The sequence below is a fragment of the Poeciliopsis prolifica genome, unplaced genomic scaffold (assembly GCF_027474105.1).
Source record: "Poeciliopsis prolifica strain line A6 unplaced genomic scaffold, Auburn_PproV2 SCAFFOLD045, whole genome shotgun sequence".
In the NCBI taxonomy this organism is placed as follows: domain Eukaryota; kingdom Metazoa; phylum Chordata; class Actinopteri; order Cyprinodontiformes; family Poeciliidae; genus Poeciliopsis; species Poeciliopsis prolifica.
Window position 1 is genome coordinate 4,828,901 of NW_026562420.1, and position 25,680 is coordinate 4,854,580.

At 40.0% G+C, this 25,680-nt stretch overlaps 1 protein-coding gene across 1 annotated transcript in view; it reads right to left on the reverse strand.

The window, feature by feature from the left end:
- The window catches only part of ank2b (ankyrin 2b, neuronal), a 76,458-nt gene that overhangs the window by 27,321 nt on the left and 23,457 nt on the right, over positions 1-25,680 (reverse strand). Inside the window, 14 exon segments of the mRNA XM_055056389.1 lie at positions 3,138-3,269; positions 3,403-3,480; positions 10,025-10,046; positions 10,315-10,347; positions 12,173-12,295; positions 12,413-12,538; positions 13,046-13,274; positions 13,370-13,466; positions 13,561-13,765; positions 13,844-14,055; positions 15,002-15,156; positions 16,762-16,860; positions 23,281-23,505; positions 25,308-25,346. Of these exon segments, the coding sequence (XP_054912364.1) occupies positions 3,138-3,269; positions 3,403-3,480; positions 10,025-10,046; positions 10,315-10,347; positions 12,173-12,295; positions 12,413-12,538; positions 13,046-13,274; positions 13,370-13,466; positions 13,561-13,765; positions 13,844-14,055; positions 15,002-15,156; positions 16,762-16,860; positions 23,281-23,505; positions 25,308-25,346 (1,775 nt within the window).

The window sequence follows — 25,680 nt, forward strand, 5'->3', positions numbered from 1 at the left end:
AATGAGCTGATCTACAACTCAGCATCAGTGATCCTTGAGATGCTTGGCTATAAGAGCAACCATGAGACCCAAAACCCACCATGGAAAAGACGGTTAGAGGCTAAAATCAAGGTAACAAGGAGGGAAGTGAGCCAACTGTCAGAGCTCCACAAGGGTACAATGAAAAGACCAGTACCCAGAAAGTACAGATGCCCATACCTGAAGCACTTGAAACTGCCAAACAGAGGCTCCAAGCCTTGGCCAGCCGCCTAAAGATATACACAAGGGAGAATGAATCTAGAAGGATTAACCAGCTCTTCTCCACTCAACCAGCTAAGGTGTACTCTCAATGGCAGGGTAATAACAACGGAGCAGACCCACCAAGGCAGGAGACGGAACAATACTGGAAAGGCATATGGGAAAGGGAGGCGTCCCACAACAGCAATGCACAGTGGCTGATCTCTCTACGAGAGGACCACAGCAACCTCCCTGAGCAAGCCCCGGTAACCATCACTGTGACAGATGTTCAAGAAAGAGTCTCAGGCATGAAAAGCTGGACAGCACCAGGGCCTGATATGATCCATGCCTACTGGCTAAAGAAACTCGCTGCCCTCCATGAGCGACTGGCAGCCCAAATGAACCAGCTGCTACAAAGTGGGACTCACCCTGAATGGTTAACTGAAGGGCGGACAATCCTAATCCAGAAGGATCCATCAAAGGGTCCAGTCCCACCCAACTACCGACCAATAACCTGCCTCTCCACAACCTGGAAGCTCATGTCAGGCATTATAGCGGCCAAGATAAGCAAACACATGGATAAACACATGAGCACGGCACAGAAAGGTATCGGCGTAAATAGCAGAGGAGCCAAACACCAACTCCTCATAGACCACACAGTTGCCAGAGACTGCAAAACCCGACACACCAACCTGTGCATGGCTTGGATTGATTACAAGAAAGCCTATGACTCAATGCCGCATACTTGGATCATTGAATGCCTAGAGATGTATAACATCAACATGATTCTGAGAGCCTTCATTGCAAACTCGATGAGGCTGTGGAAAACCACCCTTGAAACTAACTGCAAACCACAAGTGTCCATCAAATGTGGCATATACCAAGGAGATGCTCTGTCCCACTGCTGTTCTGCATAGGCCTGAACCCCCTCAACCAAATCATCAACAAGACAGGCTACGGATACCGACTCAAAAATGGGGCCAACATCAGTCACCGTCTCTACATGGATGACATCAAGCTGTACGCCAAGAGTGAGCGAGACATCGACTCACTGATCCACACCACCAGGATCTACAGCACGGACATTGGGATGTCATTCGGACTAGAGAAGTGTGGTCGGCTGATCACAAAGAGGGGGAAGGTCATCTGCAAAGAAGGAGTCTCACTCCCACAAGGAACAATAGCAGACATAGAGTACAGTTACAAGTACCTAGGTATACCACAAGCAAATGGCAACCTCGATGAGGCACAAGGAAAGGAGCCACAGCTAAATACCTCCAACGAATAAGGCAAGTCCTGAGAAGCCAGCTCAATGGCAAGAACAAAATCCGTGCGATAAACAGCTATGCCTTGCCAGATACCCTGCTGGAATAATTAGCTGGCCAAAGGAGGAGATAAAAGTCACAGATATTAAGACCAGAAAACTACTAACAATGCATGGAGGGTTCCATCCCAAATCCAGCACCCTGAGACCGTACACGAGCCGCAAGGAAGGAGGCAGAGGACTAGTGAGTGTGAGAACCACTGTCCAGGACAAAACCTAAGATCCATAAATACATCAGGGACAAAGCCTCAACAGACAATGTGCTCAATGAATGTCTCCAACAACAGGGAATGGAGGTTGAGGTGCCAGAGATACCATCATGGGAGGACAAGCCCCTACATGGGATGTACCAAAAGCAACCAACTTTTGGTACATCCAAACTGAAGTGGCTGATATCAGTAAGTCCTACCAATGGCTGGAAAAAGCTGGACTCAAGGACAGCACAGAGGCCCTCATCCTGGCCGCCCAGGAACAGGCCCTAAACACCAGAGCAATAGAGGCCCAGATCTACCACACCAGACAAGACCCAAGGTGTAGGTTGTGCAAGGAGGCCCCTGAGACAGTCCAGCACACCACAGCAGGGTGCAAGATACTGGCAGGGAAAGCGTACATGGAAACATAACCAAGTGGCAGGCATAGTGTACAGAAACATCTGTGCAGAATATGGACTGGAAACCCCGAGATCAAAGTGGGAAACACCCCAAAGGTGGTGGAGAACGCCAGAGCTAAGATCCTGTGGGACTTCCAGATCCAGACAGACAAAATGGTAATGGCGAACCAACCAGACATTGTCGTGGTGGATAAACACAGAGGAAAGCCGTTGTGGTAGATGTAGCAATACCAAGTGATTGCAACATCAGGAAAAAGGAGCACGAGAAACTGGAGAAATACCAGAGCCTCAGGGAAGAACTGGAGAGGGCCTGGAAGGTGAAGACCACAGTGGTGCCTGTGGTCATCGGGGCCCTCGGGGCAGTAACCCCCAAACTGGAGCAGTGGCTACAACAGATCCCAGGAACAACATCAGACATCTCAGTCCAAATGTGCAGTCCTTGGCACAGCCAAGATACTGCAGGACCCTCAAGCTCCCAGGCCTCTGGTAGAGGACCCGAGCTCAGAGGATAAGAACCACCCGCGGTGGGTGAGAAGGGAATTTTTATATATATATATGGTATATATGGACTTTGAACCTCTTACAATCCGGTGCATCTATTGGTCCGATTTCACGAAACCCCAAGAGTAGTCCAAATTTATCTGTTCAATTACATTATTGCACTTCACGAAATAGATTTTGTCATGAAGGAACCTCTCATGATATTGGGGAAGTTTAAGCTTGACATGAAAGTCTGCATGTCAAAGGCCATAAGGAATGGGCTAGAAGTCCATCTATTCAGTTATGAGCAACTTGTGGTCGAGTATCCAAAACATTTGGCCCAATTCAGACCACTTAAAAAGTTAATTCTACCAAAGTCTATATTTATATGTATCAAGTAACTATATGTAAATTTTAGGGTTAGGGCTAGAATTTTAGCAAACAAAACAATGACAAAGTGCCTTCTTATACAGTTCATCTGGTTTCAGCTCTGTTGGAAATATTGACCTGAGGCACGATGTCCTTCTGTCACAGTCCAAAGGTTCAGAAGGGCATGGCTTTGATCTTGCAGAGAATTTGGGTTTTCAGTTCTTATCATGTTGATCTTCTCCTCACTGAAGTCCAATTCTCGTGCCAACTCTGTTGACAGGGAAGAAGACAAGTTAAATTCATTCTGTGGCTCCAAGAACAAAACATCCAGATTTTGTTTTAATAAGAAAGAGTACACATTTTCAAAATTTTAGCTTGACGTTTGCTATATAGTGTGACTCACCCGTCCAACTGAAGCCCAGGTGATCAGCTATAATGGCCAACCGTTGCTCATTTCTTTCTGCTTCATCCTGTGGATCTACTGCAAACAGCACCAGACATTCATAAATGATCAAAGTCATAAGATAAATTACATTCACAAACATGATCTGAAAAGAATTCACTGGCTTTCTTTTTATAATTCCAGTTACCAGTTTGGCTTCCTAAGCACTTCATAGAAATCCTTTTTTTTCCCAAAACTTAACCTAATTTTTGTTTCCAATTTTCTAATGAGTAAGTGAAATATGTTTCAGTGGCTTTATAAAGCCTTTAGATCAGTCTTGAGATGTTCAAAATACATAGAAGGAAAGAGAGATTGCAATACATCGACAAAAGATCTCCAGTAACACAGCAACAAGGATCTTCAGGTACAAGGGGACAAAACTACAAGAGACAGAGAGGCAGCACCTTTACAGCTAGAGCACTAATGACGTAGAAGAGATAGAGAATAGCCCCTATAACTGGGGGATACCTTGACTTTGGACTTTATCATCTGGAATTCGCTGCATCTGTGTCTCAACAGGGTCGTCCCACAGTGGTCTAATGGGAAAGACGTCTCCTGAGGGTGGGAACTGCAGATCTGGGAAGGGTTCTCTTTCAATAATGGATGGATCAATAAGACTTATCTCATCATCTGAGAGAGCAGTCACAGCTTCTTCATCTTTATCTGTCTCAGCCTGTGCCAACCTTGCCACGACTTTTGCTGCTTCATCACTGATCTCTTCAAAGAACTCAATAGACTGTTTCTGTGGTTTGCTTTTTGGTTTAGTGGATGTTGAATGACATGAGTGAGTAGTTTTGCCACGGACTGGCAACCTGGACTGAAAACCTTTAGATCTTACAGACTCAACGCTCACAGGACTATCCTGCACCTTTTTAATAGGTGATCTCGTAGACTCCCCCTCACAGAAGCTTTTGGCTTTAGAAGATTGTGTCTTAGTTTTAAAATCCACAGAAGGACCTGCATCTGTCTCAGATTTTCTCCTAGTACCCTTTTTTACAGAAACTTTAAGCTTTTTCTCTTGATCAGATTCCATACGTTTGGCATGAGAATCAGGTTTGGCAGAGCTAGTCTTGATAGGTATCCTGGATTTAGAGTCTGAAATAAAGTAGGTCTCTTTTTTAAAAGCTGTTGAGGAGGGCGATACATGAGAGGGTGAGGGAATTATAGATTTTGCTCGACTTTGAGGAACAGACCTAGCTTGTGCTTTGGCTGTGCTTTGTATCTTACCATTTTGGGAAGCACCTTTAAGTGGCTGCTTGCCTGTTGTTTTGGGCTTCTACCACTGACTTTGTTTTCTGGGGAGGAATCAGAGGACTCTTGGCCTTGCTCAGAGTAAACCGATCTAGTTACAGTAGTTTCTGCGGTCTGTACATTTGTTATTGGTTGTTCAGTTGTTTCTAAATCTAATGATCCTTCACTTATGTTGTTTTCAGTTTTCGTCTCAAAAGGTTCGGGGCATACCAGATCTTTCTTTGAAGTTTTAGCAGAAGCTGAAATGCCCATTTTGGGGATTTTAGATTTGGACGTATCAGCTTTACAGCCTAACTGATCTCCCTCCGATGGGGACTGAAGCTGCGAATCAGTAATATCTTTTAATATTGCATCTTCCCCAATGTCAAGCTCCAATGTTAAATTGAGACCTATTGCTGATTCTCCAGCTGATCTATTTTCTTGCCTGGATTCATTTACGTTAGGCTCCTCTAAAAACTGGTCACCTATCTGAAAAAAAGCAAAGCCACCCCCCTCCTCTTCATAGCTTCTCTTTGTCATATCAATCGCACCACTCCGTGTCATTTCAAAGAGCTTCCCTTCCTGGAAAAGAAAAGGGTTGGGCTCACTGGTAGGACTGCTCTCTTCTGTTGGTGTTCTACCAGGTGTGGTGTCTGGAGTTGCTTGCACAGACTGACGGTCCATCACCAGATTCAGGATCTTCTGTTCTTCATCTTTTACACGTGCTGCAAAAGTGACATCATCTTCTCGCATGGCAGACCATGGTTCAGTCTCCACTCTTGCAGTTACTCCTTTTGATTCAGTTCTAGGAAGATTTGATGTCTCATTCTCTTCTTCACCATCATTGTAGATAAAGACTTCATATTTTGTTTGACTTGTAGCAACTCCAGGACAAAGCTCAGCTTTCGGTGCTCCTGCATGACCCCATCTATCCTCTTTCACCTCATCTGTTACATTGCAATTTGGTTTTTGCATTCCTGTCTGTACTTTGCTAACATCTAACATATGACCTGTATTATCTACATTATCACTTGACCTTTTCAAACTCTCCTGTTTTTGTTCATCTGTCCTGTTTTCAACACTTGAAGTTGCTGATGTTGTGTTACAAACATGGTTAACAGCTTCAGTAAACGATGGGACTTCATCCCATGAGGTTTTCAGATTGGATTTTGAATGATGCTGGTCTGAGACAGAATGAGATCCCTCTGAAGTGACAGTGGCTGATGTATTCTTGACCTCTTTGCTCTGGGTTCCATCATGCACACCTGCTGAAAAAGGAGAGGGAGGTTGTACTTTAATATCTGGACCAATAAAATTAGCTAATTTTGAATCTTCTGTGTGTCTATTGAGTCGACATTCAATTTGCAAAAACTTTTCAGTGCTGGGCTTTAATGTTTCACAACTGTTATCCCCTGTCTTGTCATTTCCTGAGAAAAACAAGTCTTTGCTAAACCTCCTGTTGCTCTTTGGGTCTTGTTCCATTTGATTAAATGTTTTTATTTTGGCAGCCATCTTAAACATTTCCTCCTCTGGAGTGATTTCTTTCTTAGCTTCATAGTTGTATGTTGCATCATCCTCTGCTGGGTCTTCAGGGATAGCAGCCGGTTTGAATGAAATGCAAAGAAATGCATTATCAAGGAGTCTGGGGTTTACCTCATAACTTACCTCTTCAGAACTAGGTGTATCAGGGGAGAGGAGACTCTTACCCGAACTTGTCATCTGAGATGTCTGCTCAACTGTCATCATCAGCAGTATTTTCAGGGTCTCCAAGCAGCCTACCATGAAAAGCATCTTGGGGGAGGTCTTTGGCCTGAGAGTGTGATGTGTAGGTAGACGGCGACTTAGCATTGTGTACCGGTGGGAATGATGAGTGGCTTTTTTGCTGTACAGGACTGCTCTCCAGGGAATCACAAGGGGATGATTCTGTGGTTGGACTGGGCTCAATAGAGTCTGGGGATTTATGTGACGAATTTTCTTCAATCAGAGGACTACCTTCTAAAGAGTCTCTATGGCTTATTGTCAAAGAGTCATCAGCTAATGGACTGAGGGCATCCAATTCTTGCTTTAAAGGTAGGTCAAAGCTTTCATCATATTTACATGGGGATCTAGACACTGGAGAACCAATTAATGGCAATGTTATCTGATCATCAGGGCTATTGTCATCACTAAGAAATGTTTCTACCGTTTCTGAAACTCTCTTAATAAGATTTTGAGGTCTAGTTGGCTTAGATTCAGCCCTCGTAAGAGACATTGACTCACTTGTTGTGTGGTCATCTGCAGCCTCGCTGGAAGAGACACGGAGTGTCAATTCTGTTGATACCTGGTCACCAGAGTCTCCAGACTTGTCCTTGTCTGTAAGGTCTTTAACTTTTGTGGAAGTTGTTGACAATGTTGTAGTTGACTGCAGTCCATACAGACTCTCAGGGGTTCTGCCTGAACTAGTCAACCCTCATGTTTGTAACTGTCTTCTGAGTTAAGGTGATCTCCATAACTGCCACTTAGTGATTTGACCACACCCTCATGTTTACAGTTCTCAGAGCTATTGTCAATGCCACCATTTCCAAAGTCTAGTGTTTCAGATGGTTCTGAGTGAGTGCTAAATTTGATTTCTATATATTTTTCCTGCAAAGTAGTCTGTTTTTGGCATTTTTGGGATCCAACAATACTTCTTGACCTTGTGAGGCATGTGAGGTCATTGCTTTCATCATAGATTTTGACTGAACAGATTGAGATGGTGTGGCTTTCTCTGATCTTGTTGCAGCTGTTTTAACCTCAAATAACCCCGACTTTCTCTTTGAAGGATCCTGTCCTGTTTGGAATGCTTGCATCAGTTCTTTAACTGACATTGTTTCCTCAAGCTTTTCCGATTCAGCTTTTGGGGACTTAGGAAGTTTGGATTTAGATGATTCTTTGGCTTTTGATGATTTACGTGCAACAGGCAAATGTGAGGGTTTGCTTCCAGTGGCTTTTTTGCTCTTTTGTTCAGCCTCAACTTTTTGTTGTAAGGCTTTGACTTTGTCCTTTATTGACCCTATAGGGGTTTCTTCGATCACTGGGGACACGGGTGATGCAGGAGTAGGAGCTGTTGGTATGCTAAGAAGAGCTCCTGCTTCTGTTGATCCCTCTGCCTGCTCATGATCTTTTCCCTTCCTTCTAACTGATTTGTAACATCACCAGTTATGTTTCTTTCATGGGATTTGACTTGAACAGAAGGTTTTGCATTTTTCCGTAGTACATCAGTGAATTTTTCTTGGACACCTATCTCTTTTTAGTCTTTACTTTGGCACTCACTGGTGCATCCAGGAGGTATTCTTTAAGGTCACCACTGCTCTTGATGGCTTTTGGTCTGGGAGCCCCTCTCTTAGCCTTACTGTCACGCAAGATGGGCTCCTGAACTCCTAGGGCAGCCATGTTTTTTGCCTCTTCTATTTCAGAGTCTGAGAGGAGTACCCACTCTTCAGCAATTTTAGTTGCGCTAGCTGCCGCCTCTACCACCTCATCCTCATATGTTCCACTTCTCAGTATCTCACTGACTTTCTCAAGGTCCTCCTTGACTTTCTCCAGGTCCTTTTCCATTATTTCTAAAGGTTCTCCAGAAACCTCCTCTGTCCCCTTCTCTAGACCACACCTTCCTAAGGAAGGGGATTTCTCTGTCGAGTCTGCGGTCAAGATGGCAGTCATTTTGATCAAATCCTGTTTCATCTCTGACACGTCGGACAGAAGGTCTGGTTCTCGAATCAGCTCAGATTTCAGGACTGAAGTCTCCGTCTCTTCATCTTCCATTTGGAAGAAGAACAAGTAAGGAGTAAAGAAAAGCAAAAATTCAAATGAAAGGAGACAAACATTGGAGAAGGTGGTCAGGATAAGATTGGAACAGGGTACAGGGATCATAGGACATTATATTCACAATGGGTTCTACGGTAGGAATTAGGTTTATACTTTCTCATGTTTCAGGAAATTATGATTGAGTTAATTCCAATAAAAAAAACAAAAAACAATGAGAAAAGATATGAGCAGGAAATAACTTGCTTAAGCTCTCGCACCCACACTCGCAAGACCAAACCATTAAGCAAAACAAAATATGACAAGTATAAGGAAATCAATATATACAGCATAGAAAAGGACAACGCAAGACATAAGGACGCTGAGGGATCTCAAGATTGCTCAGAAGTAGGACATATGTCATGTAATGATGACAAAATTGCTTTTAAAAAAGAAAACAACAATTGACTTGCTGAAGAAAGCCAGTGAAATGCTACTGATAACAATTTAAAATGTCAATGTCAATTTATAAACCATTTTAAAAATGGCTATAAACTGCACCAATATATTCTTAAAACATGTTTGGTCCTTTAGGAATTTGAAAATATTCAACAATGTTTAAAAAAACCATGAGAAAATGCATTAATTAGCAACTTCTGAATAAAATGACAAAAATATAACTGAAGAAATTAGTTCTCAGTAATGATATAGAAATAAACATTCATACACCCATAGAAACACACAAAGTGATGTTAGGCAAGTTATTTCCATGCAAAGCAAAGGGAAGTGCAAAGGGTGAGGACATGGAAGAGAGTGAATGGAGTTAAACAGTTTTGCTTGTGGTTCGTTTAGAAAACCCTCCATCTGTCAATATGTGCCCATGCATGCAGCGCATGTAACTCCTGTGAATTAAGAATGCTTCATATATATTGGAGTATAACATGAGCTTTATACTAAATACTTGAAGGTTTTAGTGTTGGATGGCAAGGCTTGGGAGGCGGTTAGGTGGAGAACTGCTGCTTGATTTACTACAACAGCAGAAGCTACAGCAAGTGCTACATTAAATGCATAAATTGTTTTGGGTCAAATTTTAGCTATCTATATTGAACTTATTAAAACAATTAAACAAAGATGCACATGGATCCTTCTTCTAATTTACAAATGTTGCAGAGGGAATATTTGGTAGACCTGCATAAGAGCAAATACCATCACAAATATCTTCTCTCCAGTCAAAACTGTCCTTTAAATGAACAATTTTGAACTCTGAAGGTTCAATTGTTAAATTAATGACAACTGTAAAGGTGAAACTACAAGCAAAGGCAAGTTAAGTAGCTAAGCCTCAGGAGAAACAGAACAACAACATGGGGAGGGATGGCTGGGGAAAAAAAGCTTGAATTATGAGGAAATAGTTGAGAGCAGGCTAGATATGTTAATGTATGCTTTTAGTTATTATGTATATTGGATATATTCCTCATACCATTGCTTTTGTTAATGAGATTAAATTAGACATTACACATCAATAAGTCTAAAATGTGTTTTGTGTCCAGAATTTCTTTAAGAATAGATGAAATAAATGAAAGGAATAGCTTACATTTGTCAAAGGTTCTGCCGGTCTGAAAGAGAACACATAGAATGGCTTACAGTTAGTTTGCTTAGATGACCAGGGCTGTGTAAAAAGCACCAAAACTACTTGGCAAAAACTACACCCAACATATACTGTACATCACATTCATTAATGCATCTTAAAGAAATTCTAATCTTATCAACTATGTCATTAACAAGCAAGGATGTTGCAAAATCCCATTTAGTGCTAATGGTCACGCAGTGAAACGGATAATCAGCTGGGAAGAAAGGGGAAGAGGAAACAGCGGCTGCTTTTACCTGTTCCTCATGCTCTTGGTCTGAATCTGAGTCCTTATGAGAGCAAAAAGCAGCAGGAAAGAAGAAGGGAGTGCAGATATAAACACAGGAGCAGTAAAAACAGGTGGAAATGCATGTTCAATGTAGGAACAAACAGCCTGTCACATCTGTCAAACTTCAACTGACAGATGGGAATAAAAACACTGAAGACTTAGTTTAAAGACTGGAGTCTGGATTACACCTGAAAAACTGCCACAACCGTTCCTCTTCATATCTGGAGATGGCGTTGCCTGTTGCAACAGTAACGTAATAATGCTGGTAATGATTGTTTGCCACTTGATATGTTCAAATAGTGCCATACAGACCATTTACCTTTAACTGTTTTCTTCTGCTTAGGCATGTTTTTCAAAATCATACTTACATGTATTTTATATAAAACACAAAAAGCAAGTTTTAAATTATGATAAAAATTTTATTGGACACAGGCCAATCCAAAACCTTCCTTTTGTTTATTGATGCCATTCAGAAGAGGACCTGCTGGTTTGGTTTGGATTATTGTTCAAGTTTGATTAAGCTGAAGGTCTTGAGCCGTTTCTTGGACATTCTCTTTTGCTGAATCAACAAAGCAGTCTCAGGCAATTACACCACCACCATGTTTGACTGTCAGTTTGATGATTTTTGATTTTAAATTGTGTTAGTTTTAGGTCAGGAAAGAGTCTGTTGTGCCCCCCTGGACTGGAAGCTATTTTTTCACAAACTAACCAAGTGAGTATAGTAATGTTTTTGGATGCAGATAGTGTTAGCTAAATGATGTCTATTCCACAACAATATATCATGCTAATCTTGTTAAAAATAGGCTATTAATTTTGCTATTCAAAAGTGGGTAGAACTGCTTACATTAATATGAGTAACTTTTTGGTACTTATATGAGAAGTTTTACTGCATTTTACTGTTTTTCTTTTACTTGAGAGTAAAAAGCTCTCAATGTTATAATATTATTATTACTACGAGAAATATTATTATTGTTGCTCTTAAGTAGATTGATTTTGTACATAGAGAAATAAACTTCAAAGATTGGAACATTAGATTTCTGCAACACATAAGCTCATGTTTACGAAAATTTTAACATAGTTACTCAACATTTTATACAAGTCACTGTTTACATCCTTATTGTTTATTTTACATTAATAAAGAATTTTATTTGAAAGGTTACATAAAGGTTTGTTCATGTATTTATATTAAAGTCTGCCAGTTGATCCCAGCTGTTTTAACTGGAGCCCCAGTCAGTCAGCTGCTCCTCCACATGGAGAGGAGCCAGTTGAGGCTCGGGCATCTGGTCAGGATGGACGCCTCCCTGGTGAGATGTTTCGGACACGTCCCACCGGGATGAGGCCCCTGGAAAGACCCAGGACACGCTGGAGGGACTATGTTTCGGCTGGCTGGGGAACGCCTCGGGATTCCCCCGGAGGAGCTGGAGGAAGTGGCTGGGGAGAGGAAAGTCTGGGCCTCCCTTCTTGAGCTGCTACCCCCGTGACCCAACCTCGGATAAGTGGCAGACGATGGATGGATAGATGGATGGATGATTATTCATTAATTTATAAGTTATTGATGATCTAACCAAAGATTTATGTTTTTTACAAAGAACCAGGTTGATATGAACAGCATTTTTCTGTTCTACATTTATTCAAGTCATCATTGTCATTTGTGCTTTCATACCACTATTGAATATCAAATTAGTTTAACCTTTGCCATATTATCAGCAAAAATTGCCACCAAGACCAACATTATTAAAAGTCAAAGGTGTTAAAACTGGCTCATTGGATGCCAGTTTTAACACAGGAATGCAAAGATGGAGAAAAGATTTTTGTAGAGTTCTTACTTTGCTATAAGATGGAAGCGTGATGTTGAGGTTGCATATGGCATTTTGGTGAAGTGACCTGTAGTTCCTGGGTTCCTTCATGAATGACAGTCGACCACATGGTTCCTGGGTGTTGTCTCGGATCTACATAAGCAGGCAGATCACAGAACTAACTTATGCTGTAATATGTACAAGACCATGTAAATGACATAAAAAAACAGCTTTATGTTCTGGTGTAATGTAGCAAGGAACCATTCTTACTTTGATGAAGAGTGCTAGCCTGTTCTCCTTAAAGGCATAGAAACTGAACAGATGATGTTGGCCACTTTTGGTGAGTGGAACCAGGTTTCCAAAACAGTCTGCATATATAGGTTTCCCTTCCAGTACCTGACAAAATGAGTCAGTGTAATTAGCCCACCAAATCATCACCTTCCTAAAATACATGGCCTGTCATCTTTTGCCAAAAGTCGTTATATTTTGCACTCGTATAACTTTGGCAGTGAAAAAGGGGGTGGTATTTTTTTATATCCAAAATCACTTTTGACAAAAATGCCATTATGACAGAAAGATAACAAGATGGAGCTCTTTATTTTAGTTTACTTATCTACATCCTTGGCACCTATGTGAAGGAAGACTTGTGGTGTTCCCCATGGACCACCGATTAATTTCAGGCCTCCTTTCTTATAAACCCTCTCACAAGTCAATTTAAACTTGTGAAAGAAAAAAAAAATTGTTGCTGGTGTCAAGACTTTAAAAAAAAGCTTAGCAAATATGTAATAAAAACTAAATAAATAAACTGTATTTACTTTGTCAGTAGTCTGTAATGTGAAGACGTACTGTGGGAAGCCACAATACGAGGCTTTGGTAAATTCCGGGTCCAACCTTCCATCTCACCTCTACATCCCGGCTCCGAGCCACCTCAGTGAAGTTCTCCTGCTGTTCCAATGTTTTATCAATCTTGTCATCAGTCATGCAAAAACAGCGTAACCGGGCCTCGATCGGGTCATGGGTTTTGGCAAAGATCACAAACTTGGCCATGTAGGGAACGCAGATGATCTCTCGATACACTTGAGTGGAGAAGTTGACAGATTCCTGGACTTGTTGACAGTCTATCAGCCAGAACCTTGAAACAAGAAGCAGCAGAAATCAACATGGTGGGAACTCAGTCACCCAGAACTCAACAAATAATTTATCATAGGCAATTCTTAACATTCTTACCTTGCGGAAACGTTGGTGGTGAAGGAGACACAGTCATTGATAAATGTTAACGGTGTTGTCCCTGTTATATCCTCCCACTGTGCAGGCGTTGTTCCTCCTGAACATTGACACAAAATTATTTGCTTAGAGTAAGAAAGGGTCTCAACAAGCACTGCTTAGTTTTGCAAAAGTATACATGAGCATTTTCTGACCAGTTATGCTACAGAGAAGTCGTAATGTGGGCGGGTCCCCTCCAAAACCGTTAAGAATTGGGTCAGAGTTGCTCTTGGGGACAGGGATGGTCATGGTGATGGGTTTATGGAACTTTCTCCTGCGAGGCTCCAAGGTGACAATAGGACTGAAGGAGGCCTTGTTTCCAAGGATCTTTCTCACTACACTTATATTCACTGGCTGTGCCTGAAAAAGAAGATAATAAAAAAGGAATGAAAGCAGGTGGTGTGGCATCAAAGTGGGACTGCAGGCTCAATGAGTTACCTGAAGTCCAACTCTAATCTTCTTGGTGAGCGCCCCCTCTGGAAAAACTGCCTGCACTTGCGGCACAACAGTACTACTTAGGATGCCTCCCTCTGGACCAATCAAATTATTGTCCTGCTTGATGCGTGACACCACTGCAAAATATTGGGGGAAGTCTCTTGTAATAATTCTGCAAAGGCGTTTCCTTTCCAGCTCCTCTGGTGGGTCCAGTTCTAAAGGCAGGAGGTGAAACAGGACATATGTCAGGACTTCTGTGTATGAGATACTGCTTGCAAAGTTAAACCCTTAAAAAACAACAGCAACAATTTTGATTATTTAGCCTGTTATAACAGAAAACAATGGGGGTTTATTTTTCATAGTCATGTATTTACTATGTCATTTATTCATTCATAAATGTCACAATTTTGAACAAAATATTGAATTAAATATTTAGTCAGCAAGCTAAATGTTTACTTTTAAACTAGTATTTATTTTGGAACTAAATGTGTTTAAATATTCTTGATTATAAATTTATTTTTTAATGAAATATTTTGAATATTTTGTTTTAAACTCTAGTGTATTTAACTTCAAGCTAAATATTTAGTTTAAAGCTTCCTTAGTTTCAACCTAAATATTTAGCACAAAATTAAATATTGAGCTATTCTGCAAAGTCACTTGCTAATAAGCAGGAGTACCAAAATAAAAGCTGGGTCTTGGAAGCTCTGCATAAACTCCTGCTGGTGACTGATTGGCTTCTGTTGTTGCTCATGTCTTCATGTCCAACAGTTCAGTTTAAAACAGAGGATGAACCTTTTGTTGGCCTCACAGATGTTCACTAATGGAAGCCATGACTTCACCAGAGGTCAACATTTAGCAAAGAGCTAAATATTTATCTTCAAACTAAATATTTAGCATGCTAACTGAATATTTAAATTAAGGCTAAATAATTAGTGTAATATTTAGTTTGTATATTAAATATATACAAACCATTTATTTAGTTTGTAAACTGATTAATTCAATTAAATATGTTTTTTGGAAATTGTGAAATGTATAAATGAATAGCATGGTGAAATTATGATTTTGTAAAATGAACCACCATCTCTTTTTCCCCATATGTATGGGGAGTTATTTGTGACAACATAGGTTGTGTTTTTGTTCTTGCGTGTTTCGGACACTGACCCTCATCCATGCCATTCAGAATCCGATTGAGTTCCTCTGGTGTGTGTTCACACTGATGCTCCTTCCAGCTCTCTCCTGTCTCACTTCTGAGGATCACCAACTCCCGCTCCTTCCCTCGGAGTGAGGCAAAGTGGGGGATTTCAACAATCACAGGACTAGGGGAGATGAGGGAAGATAAAGTATTTCACTCAGATTATGGCCTGATGGAAAAAAACATTGTGCCAGCAATTGTTTGGTGCCTCGGCCTCAGTGAGACTAAGGTAACTGAAGTTTTATCAGCTCAGACAGAGTGATTGACGAGTGGATTGCTGAAACATTTGAGAGGAAACTGCATCAATTCCATTGCAGTGATAAATATGTGCAGAGCAGGAATGCAATTTGTTATAGAACTTTTTGACGTGTCCAAATTAGTGTCAAACTGGCTAAACTATGGAGCAAAGTGCAAAAGTTACACTGAGATTTGTTGATAGGCCTGAAGTCACTGTTTATGAATTCTATTGGAATGCATAGCAGATATTTCATAACTGAATATTATTACGATATTAGCTGAAGTACTTATTACACATAAGCCTTTATTGAACTGAAATAAGATAAGTTAAGATACTTCACCGTCCGTCAAATATATACAAAAATGAAATATTCCTTCAGCATGTAGAAAGAAAAGACCAAAAATATAACACTAAAAATGCAAGAGCTCATTTTGATATGAAATGGTTCTTTGCCCTGGCAATCCTACTTTATAAATTGACACTGTTGCTGATGAATACATCGAGGAAACTGTCATTAAATACAATGCTTTCCTAATGTAAATTGTATGGATCATACTGACTCAGTTAAAGATGTAGCAAAACATTTAATGGTGTCAATTTCAACAATTTCAATACTAACTGACCAACAAATAAGAATTATTTGCCAGAATTCATAGTTTATAGCTAATAAACAGTGCTAAAGTGCAGCAAAACAACACTATAGTCAGCGCACTGTGGCCAAACAACCATTTCAATTTCACAAATTGATAGAGAGAGCTGCACACTTAGTGACAAAAAGCTAAATACCCAGACAGAATGGCAAAAATGCAGTGAAACTGACTGAGGGTCATGTGACTGCAGTGGTTACAATATTTAAACAAAAAAGTTATAAATATAACCTACTTTATTGTTCTACCAATATAAAGGGTGGTAGAACAAGCATATCAATAGTACTCTCAGAGTAAAATGTGTTATTTTCTCCAATAGCATGTTGGCAAAAATCTGCTGGAACTTTTCCTAATGCAAGTTTGACTGGCAAAAGACAGGGTGACCTCATTGGTTAGATGTTCTTCAGACAGAATATTTTTCTCTTTGGTAATTGTTATGCTCTCTAATGTCGTTCTGGTTGCTCAGATCTGATCTATACAAATGCAATCAAACTGTGGTTGGCCAATCAGAGCCTCCTATATGCCACTCATACCAAGTTATGCCTAACATCAACCAATCCTTCTGGGTACCCAACTTTTTTGTCCAATGTGGTGGGGGTCACAACGGACAAGAAGAGTTTCTATGGAAAAAATAAAGAATAAAGCATAAAGAGGGGAAGGCAAAGCAAGAACAGACAGAAGTGCAACACATAAAGTGAGGGCCCAGACATTAAGGGAAGGGCTTACAAAATCTGAAAAAAACATGCAGAAATCATATATGAAGTGAAAGGCAGAATCTGAGGCTGACATCCATCGATTGTTTCCTATGCAATATTCTATGCTTTATAAAGCCTTATCACCCTACCCAAGAAATTTAGTCCCCGGAGGACCAAGCTGGAGGATTCTGCTAACCAAACTCTCTCCCTCATTTAAAGGTGGAGGGGCTGTGGGGAGGTGGAGTTTACTGTGTGATACGCCAAGCATCCATCCGCAGCAGAGTGGAGGAGAAAGCACACAATGTTTTGGTTGAATGGAAAATCGAATTGTTTTGTAAGCAAGTGATTGTTCTCTCAAAAAAGAAAGAAAGAGATACAAAGACACATCATTTAAAAAGGACTATTGGAGGTTACAGCATCCTGCACAAAAAACATTCAAATCTGGACTTCTTACTGCAGTAGCAAAGTCAACCAGATATGGAAAAATACTAAATTATGGGTGTTTTTATGGTGTGCCGTTTTCTAAAGTTGCACAGTCAAAACAACAGCAATCATTTGAGTTTTTTGCCTAACATAAGGGAAGAAATGGGATTCATTTTCAAAGTCAAAATATGTTGCTCTGAACCAACTATTTGCCTTATAACAAAATTTGTAGTCAGCAAGGTAATATTTAACTTGCCACTGAATGTTTAACTCTACACTGAATTCTTAGCAGCTTAGCTTACTAATTGCATATTTGTTTTAAACTCATAAATAAATGTATAACACGGTGAAAATATGACTTTGACAAATCAACCGCTATTTTTCTCCCTCCTGAGGCTAAATAACCAAAGATTTGGGTTAAATGTTCATCTGGCTAACTAATATTTAGCAAGGCAATTTTCTGTCCAAGGTAAATATGTAGTTAGCCTTAAGCTGAATATTTAGCTTAAGGCTTAAGCTGAATATTTAGCTTAAGGCTAACTAACTTAAGGCTTGCTGACCAAATATTCAGTTCAAAATTTAGATGTAAAAATATTGCTTACAAACTAAATATTAGGCTTCAAACTGAAATTCACTTTGAAGTTAAACATTTAACTACAAACTAAATATTTTATTGCAAACTAAATATTAGCTTGCTAACAAAAATGTTTTATGAGGTATATACAAAGCTGGAAGCAAAATGTTTTGTTTAATTCGGAAACATTCAGTTAGAAAATGTGACATCTATAAATGAATGAATGATATTGTGAAAATATAACTTTGAAAAATCAATTAATTCAGATTCAAAAATACTTTATGATCCTGAAAGGAATTCAAATGTTGTTCTTCAAAAAGTTTTGTTGCCAGGAATAATCTACTGTAGAGGACTGTATTCCAGGAAATCTGAAGAAGCCTCTGACTAAAGACACTGTTCTCTAAAGACAATCCTGTGAAGAACATTTTCAGGATAATTTTCCTGATTTTATGAAGAATCCTTCTTTGCAATATCATCTCCAGAGGTTCCACAGTCTTTCCCAGAACAGAACAAACCAGAACCAGAACAGAACCAGAACAGACCAGAACCAGAACCAGAACAGAACCAGAACAGAACCAGAACCAGAACCAGAACCAGAACCAAACAGAACCAGAACAGAACAGAACAGAACCAGAACTAGAACCAGAACAGAACAGACAGAACAGAACAGAACAGAACCAAACTAGAACCACAGAACAGAACAGAACCAGAACCAGAACAGAACCAGAACCAGAACAGAACCAGAACAGAACAGAACAGAACCAGAACCAGAACCAGAACAGAACCAGAACAGAACCAGAACAGAACCAGAACCAAACAGAACCAGAACAGAACCAGAACCAGAACCAGAACAGACAGAACAGAACAGAACAGAACAGAACCAGAACAGAACCAGACCAGAACAGAACCAGAACCAGAACAGAACCAGAACCAGAACCTTAACAGAACAAACAGAACCAGAACAGAACAGAACAGAACCGAACAGACCAGAACAGAACCTTAACAGAACAGAACCAGAACAGAACAGAACCAGAACAGAACAAACAGAACCAGAACAAAACAGAACCAGAACAGAACCTTAACAGAACCTTAACAGAACAGAACAGAACCAGAACAGAACCAGAACAGAACAGAACAGAACAGAACCAGAACAGAACCAGAACCAGAACCAGAACCAGAACCAGAACAGAACCAGAACAGAACAGAACCAGAACAGAACAGAACAGAACAGAACCAGAACCAGAACAGAACCAGAACAGAACCAGAACAGAACAGAACAGAACAGAACCAGAACCAGAACCAGAACTAGAACAGAACAGAACCAGAACCAGAACAGAACCAGCCTTCTTTATCAGGCTGTTGAGCCTTTTGAGGTCCCTGGTTGATGACAGCAGAAGAGATGAAACTCTCAACAACGTAGAAGATCTTCCTCAAGAAGTCCAGTCTGCTCTTTTTCTTCTTATACATTTTTCACTTTTAGGGTGTAGAATATAAACACTAAGGTATTTATAATCATCAACCCCCATTTCTTCTCTTTGAGGAACTCAAATAACTGCTGTTAATTTTTGATGTGAAACTTTACAAATGGCACAGTGTAGTTTTTGATATGTGGCAGGAATGATTTAATAACTAAAACATTATTGCATTGATTTGTGTTCCAAGGAACCTAAATAATATCCATGTTAAGCAGACCTCTGTGTCACAACACAGAGGTCTGCTTATCTTAGACACTTGAAAATTGGAAAGACATTTCTGATGAAATAAATAATCAGACCTTTAACATATTCTTACCAGGATGGTGCTGTACAACCTTAACTATAATAAAACGTTAATTAGAATATCCTAACTGTGCTAGAGAACTTCCAGCTTGTCTGCACATAAAGGCTAACTTTGGATACCATATTCCCACATAACTAGCCACATCTAAAATCAACCATGGTGCATTTCTGTAGGTGGAATTAATAAGAAAAGCCATAGTTAAGATTATGGATTAACAGTTAGAAATAGTTAGACAGGAGCTGTTATGAAATCAAACTGGGCATGCTGGAGAGCAAAGACTGGCAGACCCTGGCACTGGCAGGAAGCAAGAACAGATACACAAACAGCTGAAGTTAGGCAGAAGCTGGGGGAAATCAGTCTGAAAGAAAGAGGGCAGCAAATTGTAAGTTTCAAGCAATCAAGAATACAGAAGGTCTCCTCACACTTTTAATGCATCTTAAAGTCATATTTTAGGTTCTTTTAAATGGTAGAAAAGTATTTTCTAAGGTCAAACTGGTCAAACTATGGTTACTGTATTTGATCTGTAACTTGCTAGTCAACGTTTGAAAGAATTGAATCACTTAAAAAGCTCTACTTCAGGAAAAATCATGTGGTTTGCAAAACATAACTGGAGGAGAACGGAGCCCTACTGTCTGACTGCTGAGCTGAAGGAGGTTTGGTTTGCACAGGTATGTGCAGCTGATCAGGCTGCAACTGGTATTGGTTTGGTGGTGGAAAAGATTTTATTTTAGCTCTGCAGGATATTTGTCCAGCGGAAGTCAAGAGTTCACCACCAACATGGTAATCTGCAGTACATACTTCTGTGAGGAGGTTCACAAAACAAAGCGACCCAAATTAATATTAGATGGGATCCAGAAGAAATGACAAAATCAGACTCAAATCCACTAAAGTACCACCATAAGAGCAGCAAGGGGCAGAAAGACAACAAACCAGTGTCACAGCTTTGACCTGCAAGAAGGTGGGTGGAGAGAGTTATTAATTTTTCCAGGAATATGAACACTTTTGACTCTAATTGGATGTACAACGGACCCTCCAGAACGTTATGGTCCGACACTGTTGTTACGGTTGCTTAAAGACGAACACCACACAGCCAAAGTGAGCTGCTATCAACCTGCGTCTTTTTAAACTCCGCCTCCTTACAAACAAAAACTCTTGCATAAGTACAGATGTGAGTGGGAAGACGTCCATCTAAGGCTCAGCGATTCCAGTGACCATTATAATCAGTTTTCAGTACTAGAATAATTAACTTTTTACCAAATACTTTTTACACTTTGATTTGAAGCTTAACACTTCACATGTTGAAGTTATATTACTCTGATTGGAGTGCAATTTTTGGGCACCCTAATCCACATTTGTAATGATTCCACTACTGAGTTGTTGTTTTTTTTTTTTTTTTTTTTACAAAAAAACCAGCAGTAAATTAAATGTACCCCTTCTGTGGACATCCCACTGTGGTGACATCCTGTGTTTTTATAAAATCAAATCAAATCAAATTTTATTTGTATAGCATATTTCAGCAGCAAGGCAAGAGACCAACCAGGTCAGAGGTCAGCCTGTAATTCTGCAGTAGTGATTTGTCCAGATTGTTCTATTTTAGCAGTGGTTTGATAACTGCTGTTTTCAAAGCCTGGGGGAAAACACCTGATGTAAGCGATGAGTTACTATTTGGATCAGATCAGTAACAATAACAGGCAGGACTTTCTTCAAGAATGTGTGGGAAGGACATCCAGACAGCAGGAGCTTGAACTTAATTGACTTATAATTTCTTCTAGGATTTTATAATTAAATAGTTGAAAAGTGGTCATTTTTCCTGTATTTGTTTTGTTTAGGTACAGCAATAATTAATCCTCTGATTTTTTGAATTTTCTCTGAAAAGAAGTTGGAAAGCTTGTTCCATCAGCATTAGATTGAATTCAGATGGTAACATCATGGGAGGGTTTGTGAGTCTGTCAACTGTTGCAAATAAAGCTCCAGCATTGTTTATGACATCTGCAAAAAAAAAGCCTCCCTTCCATGTTTTAGTGTTGCGTGATAGTTACATAGTCTTTCTTTATAGATGTCATTATGAACGTGAAGTTGAGTTTTACACCATTGTCGTTCTGCCCTGCGACAGAGTTGTCTTGCAGATCGAACTGTTTGTGCATTTTTCTGTGGAGATTTCTTCCTACCAGAAACAACCTTTCGTTTAATTGGAGCAATGGAATCAATGATATATGAAACTTCAGACTGAAAATCATCTACCAACTTATCTACATCATTACAGTTTAAGGGTGAGGAGGAAGAGTAGATTTGATTAAATGTTTCTGCTGTGTTTTCTGTGAAGGAACGTTTTGTGACAGTAGCTGTTTGTCCAAGTTGGTCAAAGAATAAAAAACTGTCAAAGATAACAGCAAAGTGATCCGACAGGGCGACATCAGTTACAGAGACATTGGAAATATTCACACCCTTACTGATAACCAGGTCCAGTGTGTGTCCTTGAGTGTGTGTTGCTTTTTGACATGTTGTGTTAAACCAAAATTTTCTAAAATATCAGAGAGCTATTTTGCTCCTCTGTTTTCGGTTTTGTCCACATGAATGTTGAAATCACCAACAATTATTAAACAATCATAATCAATGCATATGAGAGAAAGAAGATCATTCAAGTCAGTAAAGAAATTTTCCACATATGTTGGACTTTTGTATAAAGTTAGTGTCAAAGTTTGTTTGTGGCCTTCAATCTCAATTCCTAGATACTCAAAAGATGTGAAATGACCCAAAGAAATTTTACTCCAATTTATGGTTTTCTTAATATAGAAGCCACGCCTCCTTGTTTATGTTTTCTATTCTCACTTTAAAAATTATAGTTAGGAGGCGCTGATTCAATTAGTACAATTTGGTCATTATTGTCATTCAACCATGTTTCTGTCAGAAACATCAATATCATATTCAGTGATGAAATCATTAACTAATAGAGCTTTAGCACAGAGTGATCTGGGATTTGAAAGAACTATTTTAAGTGGCTTGGAAGCAAAAAGATTTTCAGTCTGAGGTTCGAATTAGGACCGCTGTACTTCATATTTCTGTTTTTTGTAAATTTCATATCTAAAAGGTGGCAACCGTGCTTGTGTGCATATTGTTTTCCATTCTAAAATCTGCTCTTCTACAATTTATGTGTGTTGGGTCTCTTTTGGTTCCCCCACAAGATGTTCTGGAACGTTCTATGGACATGACCTTACCAGGAAAAGGACGTCCGTTATAAATCAGCTTCACAGGCAGCTGATAACACAAGCATGTGTAAACATTTCTAACCACCAAGCAAACATCTGAAAAAATAGTTAATAGTGTACCAAAAAAAGAAAGGAGTCAAGGAAACAACACACAGAATAATAATATGAAACATAACCTTTCAAATAAACTCATAAGTAAATGAACTTGGATCATTTTTCTAACAATGTGATCTCTGTTTACTGTGCCGTCAACAGTTCTAACTTCTGGCTGTGAGCCTTTAATCTTAAACATGTGACTGATTTAATGCTCAGGATCAGTCACCTCCTCCAGCTCTTATTCAATGTTTTCAGCTGCAGTCCGGAACGTTCTCCTCCATCTATGTCATTAACGCTCATCGCCAGGTGGAGCAGTAAGCAGGTCAGGTAGAGTAGGTACTAATACCTTATATTTTCGGGGCCATTTTTGCACCAAAACTTTAAATTTCAGACTTGTTATGACACAAAGGCTTCAACATGCATTTAAAGTGAAATATGCTTTTTAATGATGAGCATTTCCTGTCATTCCAAGTGTGCCTCCAAGATTGACAAACATGATATTACATACTTGTGTAGAATTACTATATTTGTCTGCTGGCTAACTCTTCCAATATTATGTGTCCGGTTTAAGTCTCTACCGATAGCCTTACCCAAGAAACTGGGCTCCAGATGGCCCCACTTCAATGAGCCTGCTGGCCAGACCCTCGCCCTCCATCATAGGGGGCATGGTGGCCAGTCGGTGCCGTTTCACTAGTCGACAGGTGACCCTTGTTGGGGCGCTGCATTTCTTGGGTGGAATGATGATGCGGAGGCCATTATGTCGGCAACCACGCATGGCTCCACCCCTGGCATCCACCATGAAGCTGACCAGGAAGCTAAAGCAGAACAGAACATTTTTCACAAATGAAAACATATGTCACTGATAGCATTTGGTATTGAGGCCACGGACACCAAAACTAATAGAGTAAGTTGTTTTCAAAGCCCCCTCTCCATTGTCAAGTCTCACTCTATCCACTTAATATCTGGTTCAGTTCTGGCCAAGTTGGGTGCATCTCCACTGGCAGTGTGTTCCTGTTAGAGGGCGTGAAGAAGTGGGAATGTGGGAACATGAGCAAGCTGTGAACATGTAGGGTTGCTCTGCCCCAATGCTCTGTGGGTTCTTTTGCCATATTTCATACAAAGGTTTGGACCTCAAGGTTTGACCCTGGAATTATCCATTTCCAGCCATCTTGCCAAATACTATGGATTGAAAATAGTGGTTGAGATATTGATGTTTGAGGAGTTTGCAAATATCGCTTTCACTCAAACTGTGATGTAAATCAACAAATACAGTCTACTGCCAATTAAATTGTTTGCACGCAATACCCAGGTTGGCCCAACTTGCTCCAAAAAGCAAGGAGGATCCTGCAGGATCTACAAATGGAGACAAATCTGGCTGGAGCTGAATGAGGAGGAACTGACTAAAGCCACACCCAAGCAGAAGGCGCTTAAGTTTTACAAGCTGAGAAGAGCATATTTCCCATGGCGCCACCATTTGATTCCAGTTTTGGAGTCAGATGGGGACTCTAAAAATCTGTGGAGGAAACTAAAGATTAGGGTGATGGTAAGGAGGTTTGACAAATCATAAATACCAAAGGACGCTTACAAAAAGAAGCCCTCTCAGTGGAACTGCTTTTTTTTAGTAATGATTTCTGTCATTATTATAACGAAAACACACAATTTCATTATGAAGGGATTTGTTTTTACAGTATATATTTGATAATGTACTTAGAAATCATTATTTTATGGACAAAAAGGGGGGGAAAAATTGCTCTTGGGGGCCCTCTGCTGGCCGCAGTAGGTCATGTAAGCTTCACCAGTAATATGAAGTGCATTGCAATGTGCAGAGCATCCAAACGTCCGAAGTTCCAGTAGAAGATGAGTAAGCAAAACAATGTCTTAAAAAATGGCTTATCCTTCAGGGAGGGAGGAAAGTCTCAGTTAACAGAGGAACGAGTTAAACTGCTGAATTATTTCCCTGGTAGAGGTTTTTCTAACAGAACGATGTTAAAATACTTCATTGATTTCTGTGAAATCTCCTCTCTCCAATCAGATAAAAGATGGATTCTGTGTATGGTTTTATGAAAAGATCCGTCTATCCATTTTCTGTCCACCCTTGTCCCCAGCAGGGTCAGGTGGTCAGGTTTTAGTTCTATTGAACAACTTAATCCATGGTTTGATTCTGCAGTAGGTCATGTAAGCACCAGTAATATGAAGTCCACAGAGTTACAGAGTGATGTATTCCAAAAATATGGTGAGATAATCATTTTTCTGTGAGACATGGCAACATGGAGGCCATGTTGTGGAAATGCAAACTTCACGAGACGGTCTATGAAATCAACAGACGTGTCCTCAACCTTCATTCCCTCAGTTTTTTCAGACTTTTTTCGTATAACATGTAGCTTCCCACCTTATGTGGAGAAAAAATGAAGAGACATAAATACAGATTTAATACTTGGCGGCTTTAGTTCGATTCACACAGCTTTCTATACTGTGAGCCTGAAAACATGTGAGGCAATGTTTACTGGGGACAAACACACAAACATGCACCTCTCCAAGAGGAGAACATATGTGAGTGGAGGAAGAATGGTGATGAAGATGAAGAAAAATGTGGTTAAACCAAGATGCAGAGGGTCACCTGCTGTGGTCTCCATGATCACGGCACGGAGAGGAACGGCTAAAAACAACAGTCACATCGGGAGGCATTAAAAGTTGAGCAGAATCAGTTGGAAAAAAAACCATGAGAGGAAAATCAGAGCAAGGAAGAAAAAGATTTCTGTTATAGAATTAAAAAGCATGTTTTTAGTCTTTATGTGCAAACTAATCTGAAGTGACGCAATATCTGCAACATGTATGTGTTCTCCAGTGTTAACAGCAAATGACCTGGAATCGTCCCACATGCAATAAAGTCACACATAGAGGATGTGCTCAGAATTTTGTCAACTGTCATGAAAAAAGAAGAATTGCTCAGCGTTTGTCAATGATGACAGTCTGAACAACTGTCACCATGA